Source organism: Pangasianodon hypophthalmus, chromosome 15, assembly GCF_027358585.1.
Source record: "Pangasianodon hypophthalmus isolate fPanHyp1 chromosome 15, fPanHyp1.pri, whole genome shotgun sequence".
Lineage (NCBI taxonomy): Eukaryota > Metazoa > Chordata > Actinopteri > Siluriformes > Pangasiidae > Pangasianodon > Pangasianodon hypophthalmus.
Genome location: NC_069724.1, coordinates 503,270 through 510,452, shown reverse-complemented (window position 1 = coordinate 510,452; position 7,183 = coordinate 503,270). Strand labels below are relative to the sequence as shown.

The window sequence follows — 7,183 nt, the reverse complement described above, 5'->3', positions numbered from 1 at the left end:
GAGGACACAATAAGAGCGCAGCATTAATGAGTGAAGCACAGCCGCGTTATTCGTGTAATCCACTCTGACATTGCCCTTGGTGACGAAAAGCTCCCCCTCCGCCATCTCTCTCTCTCTCTCTCTCCCTCTCACTCTCTGTCTTTCTCTCTCGCTCTGTCTCTTCCATTCATGAAACGCTCATATGCACGCATGCGCAGTGAAATCCGGAGCTCTCCCATTCATAAAAGTGTAACCCCCACGCATTTGCGTCCGGAGTCGTTATGCCCTCCCATTCACAAAAAAAAAAGCCTCAGCCTGAGCATCTGCGCAGTACGTCTCCTAACCCTCCCATTCATAAAAAGCCATTCCCCCCTTATGTAGTTGCAACATCGTGTCAGAAAGCCCGTGTCGTCTCTGCAGCGCGCACTGCGCTCATGCTGCTCCGGATTTTCAACCTGGGCTTTTTCTGGGCTTTTTGGTTTGTTTTTCTCGGAACTACTGCTTCAGTGTTGGAATATAGCTACTAACTGAACCGCCAGAGTCACCATGCGCTGCTCTCCAAAACAAGTAAGTCTTATTTCTGCTCAATCTAAAACATGCGCCATAAACTGTAAAATCAGACCCTGAGCTTGTTTGGTCCTGTTTTTGTTTCCACTGCAGATTATTTCTTTTTCTGCTCTTTCATGTACCTTGATGTGATTTTTCCAGCGCGCTCAGTGTCGCACTTTGGCAAAACGACGTCTCTGTACTTGCGCGTCGTGTCAATATTTAACTACAGTATAACCACAGTGGCAGGGTCGTGGACTATACAAGCACGGAATACACACACACACACACACACACACACACACACACACGCACACACACAGTGGGTGAAAACGTGAAGTTGAACACCACAGCTCAGATTAAGGTTCGAGATTTCCGCTTTGCGTAAACGGGTCGCGGTGGAGTTGAGGAGTTAAAGCGTGTAGTGGTGGTGGACTGGAGACGTTTGCCAGAGAGACACACTGTTCTCCTTGTAATCTGCTGCAGCTCTCGGATTTACTCCTGATTCTCGATTTTCCCACTGAAATGTAGACTTATGTACACGGAACAAAAGGCAGTGTGGAAAACAGACCCTTTCAGGTCCGTGGTTTCACTCCGCGAATCTGAAACTGAATTCAGCTGTAGTCTATTTTGATGAATTTGTAATGTTTAATTAATTAGCTCATTAATGAATACGAGCCCTGGCCTAGAGTGGAGAGCTCAGTCGGATCCAGTGGCTGCTGTGTGAGTGGCATGAAGCGCAGGAGAGGTAACAGGCAGCTGAACGTGATGCGCAAGGCTCTGGCTTTCTGCATCTGAGTGAAATGCTGCAACAGGTTCCATATTTATTCCCGTGTCTCGTTCATTCCTGAATCTTCGCTCAGGTGTGTAGTCTGGACCTGCTGTATGTTCTCCAGAACAGCGTCTTGCTGCTTTTTCAGCGCTGATGGGAGAGAAGCAGAGCCGTGGGCGGACAGACTGCAGCGGGTTAATGCCTTCAGCATGTTCGGCTGAAACTGTGGATGAGTTTCGTCTCCGCTTCTATATTTATCCTAAACCTTGTCGAGATCTGACATCGCAGTGCTTGTGGATGTTGTACTTTTATTCTCTTGGCATCGACGTAATCGCAGAATCTATTAACCTTGCTCTGGTTGCCATAGTGTTGGCTACAGACGAGTTCCTCGGCAGTAAGTGGGAATAAAATCTGCTGGTCTAATATTTATGTTAAATTTTTATGCTGCATTATTCTGAGATGACCACAAACGTTTTAATCAGATGGTTCCTTTACCCTAAACCCACACAAAGCTCAGAAATGTGATCTTTCTTTTTAAAAACGTTGTTTTTGGTTGTATTGGAGCACACTGTGCAGTTAGTGAACATGGCTGTCTAAAAGTGAGTTAAAATGTAAAATATACAGAGGGGTCAACATGAAGAGTGTGACCTCTATAAAAGCTGAGTGCTGTCCTAATGTCATGCTGGTGTCTTTACAGGGCTAGTAGATGCTGACCTGAGCTCTTTTTGGTGTATGAGGGACACAACCTACAGATGGAGTCGAGGGTTGCTCACCACATTCCTGGAGTCTCTTCGTCCATGATGGTGCAGCCTTTGCTGGACAGCAGGGTCCCTTACGGTCGGCTCCAGCACCCGTTGACCATCTATCCTATTGACCAGATGAAGTCCTTGCATGTGGAGAACGACTACATCGACAGCCCTGCAGTGGTGTCACAGCAGCCACCAAGCCACAAGGTGGCCACCAGGGGGCAGGAGGTCCTGCTTGGAGCTCAACACCATCCTCACCTGTCCCGCTGCGAGGCCCCAGATGCCACCACCCACCCCTGGATCTCCTTCAGCGGCCGACCTAGCTCCATCAGCAGTAGTAGTAGCACCTCTTCCGATCAGCGGTTGCTCGAGCATGCGGCACCCACCCCTTTGGTGGACTCTTATTCCAGCGGTGGAGGCCATGCCAGGATCCTGGGTACAGAGCAGCCAAAGCTTCCAGGGTCCAAACCCCAGCACTCAAAACCAGGGGTAGCCTTGCCGACTGAGAAAAACCATATGCCTTTGTGCGACAAGTGTGGAAAGTGCAGGTGCACGGAGTGTACGCTGCCCCGGACCCTTCCCTCATGTTGGGTGTGCAACCAGGAGTGTTTGTGCTCAGCCCAGAACCTGGTGGACTCAGCCACCTGCATGTGCCTAGTCAAAGGCGTGTTCTACCACTGCACCGAGGATGAGGACGAGGAAGGCTCCTGCGCCGACAAGCCGTGTTCCTGTTCACACTCAAACTGCTGTGCACGCTGGTCCTTCATGGCAGCCATTTCTCTCGTACTGCCATGCCTTATGTGCTATTTGCCTGCCGTGGGTTGTGCCAAGCTCTCACAGAAATGCTACGACAGCCTCAGGCGCCCGGGCTGCAGATGCAAAAGTGCTCAGGCCTGCAAGGTGGCAGAGGCCAAGAACTGTCCTCTGGAGAAGCAGGCCTCGTGATGTCATGTCCAAAAGAAATCTACAAAGAAGGACTTGGTGGACAGAAGGTGGCAGAACCTTCTCCAGTTCTTGCGTATTTCCCCCAAATCATGGTACTTAAAGGGTTCACGCTTGGTCCTTACTGTCGTAGTGTCATGCCACAATGCTCAGTCACGATGTTTGTTAGAATGACTGGCACAAGTCTTAAGTTTAACTACAAAGAGATAAGGCCTATTTTTTCCTGTTTTCTCTGTGGGATCAAAGCATTCTGCTATTTCACCCTCTAGTTAAAACACTTGCCATCACAGAATGCTGCAAAAATGTCTGTTTTCTCCTTTGGTGATTTTGCCTTTGGGTGGCTTGGAACAGTCAAAGTAAATATCACCTATTCAAGAGCATTCTATACTTTGGCAATCCCTCCCCGGATCTGGCACTGAGAAAAGGTTGCAGTGCATTCCAGGCTGATAACACGTTACAATCAAAATAACTAGACTTTATACCTCCATGCCCACTTATAAGCTTGTTATAGAGCTTTTCTTCCCTTTTTTTGAGGTGAGAACAGAAGGCATCATTGTTTTGGTCAAAGGACGTCGAGTTCCTTTGTTACCCAGAAATGCAATTTACTACTTTGGAAAATAAGCAAGAGCCCAGTATTCACCTCTGCAGAATAGCTCGCTGTCCATCATCTTAGGGACAGGTTTGTGGGGTTTTAATGACAAGTGACTTTCACATGTATTCAAATGCATGTCACCATACATGAACTTCCACAATATTTCTTCCAAATATTAGCAGTTTGATTTGTTATAGAAAAGATATCACCTCAGGGAGCACAATTTTCACATATTATGTATAGTATGTAACTACAACATGGTAGTCAATTTAATAGGAAACTGCTACACACAAATGAAACCATTTGATTAAAAACATCCATAAGCTACAGGACAAATGGGTCAGCAGGAGGGTTATCCCAAAATATTAAACTTTCACTAAGACACCTAAAGAACTAATGACAAGCACAGCATTATGTACAAATGCATGTACAATTATTGTAATTAGTGAAATTCTATTAGTTTGCCATGTACCAAACCCCTCCAGGTGTAATCTACTGCTCATAGGATTTGCTATTATGCAGTTTTGTGGTTTGTCTAGAATTAGGCTTACAGATAATTTGCCAAAGGAGTTCTAGTTTGTAAATTTTAGTTTATGTGGGTATAGCTATTTGTGAGCTAACAAACCAATCCCACAGCAAGGTACGATGTGTTTTGATTGCTCGGATTCTTGGACGTGAGGAACGAGTTTTCATATACTAAATTCCCACGCTCATTTATTCAAAACTTTTAACGTTATATATTCAGATGTTTGTACCCATCTTTGTTGCACAAATCAGAAAAGCAGAAGAAAAAAAAAACACTACTGTTCTTAGTCTTGAATGTATAAAGGCTAGGGTTTAAGTCTTTGCAATCTAATTCTTGGATAGGTGCCAAAGTAGAGACGAGCGCGGAGGCTTGCATAGTTGCATAGGTGAAACGTTGCAAATGTATCATTAATATTCTAGAATTAGAACTATGCAGGATACATGCTCTTGTAAATAGTGTCGAGAAACTAGCCGTCTTAAAGATGCATTTCAAATGTCCTAAAGAATTGCATGGTACAATTTAATTACAATTCAGTACAAAAGTATATATAGATGAATATTATATTTTTGGGAGGGCTGGGTGTGGGTGGGGGTCAGAATTATGTGGTTGTGCAGTAGAAGGCAAAGGTCTTTCTATTAAAAGCACTTCATTTAGAAAAGTGTGCCAGGCAATAAAAAATACCTCTGTTTATGCTAACCATGCCTCATTAGCACGAAAGGCATGGCTAAGGTTCCTCTGTGCCCCTGAAACTGTAGATTTAATTGAATCCACTGAAGGAATGCTGTTTCAGCGTAACCTGGTTCCATTTGTACGTGTTTGTTGTGGCCACAGCTCTTTTGCCTTCATCTTAAAATGGTGAAACATCTTCTGTGCTTGATTGACATATACAGCTGCTGTGCATGAACTTGTCTGGGAGGGATACGAAGCCCTCTCAAATAACATTCCATTCCATCTTATTCCAAGATTTCTAGCCTTTTACACCCCTCGTTCCCAAACACACAAAAAAACTGTGTTTGCATTGCTGCAATGTAATTTGACCTTTATAGAAATGATCTTCCTTTCCACAACACCAAGTAGAAGTGTTAAGGATGCTGTGACTATATTTTATTTTATTTTTATTTTTTCGAGGTACACTTTCTTGGCCACTAGTGTTTTCAAATGATTGGTTTTGCCCCAATTAAGCAACCTTCCAAACTGGGCTTGTACTCTCTGCATTTCTTTTGCTTTTGCATTCTTACTGTTGATAAAAGAGCAATGTGCTTTTGTTTTGTTTTAAACATGGCAAAAAAAGGAAAAAAAAATCTCCCACATATTAAAAAAAATGTCCCTTTATAGATATATTTATTTTGAAGTTCTATTTTATATAGTATTTATTTAGATGCCTACTTTTGTGTGTGAATAAAAGCTTATGTCAAAACAGAATGTACAATTGAAATGGAAAAATATATATTGTTAAATATAAAATGTTGTGGCGTCTTTTCTTCATGCTCCATCACACACAGATGTTAGCGAGTATAATTATCTTTAAACACTCCCAGGTTTTTTAAACAGTCCAAGATACGAGATATATTACATTTCAAATCAGTTACGGCTATAGACTAAGAGAAAACATATAATCGTATAATACAACCAGCTGGTCCTTAGCAAATTGACAATGTTTTTGCAGCTTGAAGTTCTGACCACTAAAACTTCTTGGTCTGTTTATAATTAGTACATCATGATGGTGCTTTTCTCAGTCAGTAAAATGGCTTCCAAACTAAAACAATTGGCTCTTTCTGCTGATCAATATTTTAAGTGCACTCGGTTGAGGAAGAAGCCTACAATCCAGTCAGTTAGTGCAGACTTCCCCTCTGTGTTTACGCGGTCACTTTCCTTCCGCTCTGTGTCTGTGTGGTCATGAGCTTCTAGCACAAACCTAGAATTCTGGTGAGCAATACTGTAATCTTAATTATATAAAACATAACTTTGCTACATCTGGATTTTAGGTTTCTCCTAAACATGACTTTTTATTGAATTCAGGATGTGGGCAGACCAAAGGAAATAAGAATTTGTACTGCACTATAATGATATTTCAGATTTTTCACAAGAGAATTTTCTCAATAAAAGACATCACTCTTTAGGATCTATCTGAAACAATTGTTGATTTTACCAAGAAATCATATTCATACGGTTCCCTGCGATGGACTGGCGTTCCAGCCTCGTCTCCAGTGTTCCCTGGATAAGCTCTGGATCCGCTGTGACTCTGTCAAGGATGAAGTGCTTACTGAAGCTAAATGAATGAATTATGGTTGTAGGATATGACAAAGTGACAAAGGGTGCCAAACTCGTAATGGAAGTTTTAACAATGGAAAACGAAAACACATACCTTGTTATTCACGTTCAGATTTGGAGTGGAATAAACAGGAGGTTGTATGTGGGTGGAGTGAACAGGGCTACAGCCTCAAAACAAATTAGTACAGGAAATTTAAATTAGGGTTTGAGTTTCATGTTCACAGCTTTTTTTTTAAATCTAGAAATAGAAATAATGATCTAATAATGATTCCTTATCTTATAGACGTGTACACTGTCCATTACATAACCCCCAATGTTCCAGTGTGACAAAGTAAACATTGCTGCTGATTATTTCCCCATCTCATAGCAGAATGTTCCTGTAGTAAGTTTTTGAACAAATTTTGGCCCACTCCTCTGTGCATAACTGCTTTATCTGTAGTAACAAATAACAAACGTTGGAGACAGTCTCGTTTTGGTCCTTCCAAAATATCTCAGTAGGAAACTAAGTTTGGAATGAGACCAGAATTTTGAAGAAAAAAAAAAAAACTTTTTCAATATCTTATTATGCTCATAAAAATCAAAGTCAGTAACAATTTTCTTCAACATTATAACAAAACACTTAAGCTTGACACGGCTCCATTTTGCCAATCACATTCTGCTCAGCTGCTTTGCTGCTCTACGATGGTGGACCCATGAACACTGGCCTCAGACTTTTGTGTTAAGGCCTTCAGATCCCAGGATGTTGGTGTACAACTTTAAGGTTTTGTAGAGAATTTGCTTTTGCACATTATCCACTCCTAGGATGATTC

The 7,183-nt window shown here is 42.4% G+C and overlaps 1 protein-coding gene across 1 annotated transcript; it reads left to right on the top strand.

Annotated features, from left to right (window-relative positions):
* The first annotated feature begins 253 nt into the window (after positions 1 to 253).
* spry4 (sprouty homolog 4 (Drosophila)) lies at positions 254 to 6,041 on the top strand. The gene is made up of 2 exons (XM_026938957.3): positions 254 to 546; positions 1,995 to 6,041. Exon 2 carries the CDS (start codon positions 2,050 to 2,052, stop codon positions 2,986 to 2,988), a length of 939 nt encoding a protein of 312 aa, XP_026794758.2. The 5' UTR covers positions 254 to 546; positions 1,995 to 2,049; the 3' UTR covers positions 2,989 to 6,041.
* The last annotated feature ends 1,142 nt before the right edge of the window (positions 6,042 to 7,183 follow it).

Coding starts and splice junctions, on each gene's coding strand:
- spry4 (XM_026938957.3), top strand. CDS start 2,050: ATGGAGTCGAGGGTTGCTCACCACATTCCTGGAGTCTCTTCGTCCATG.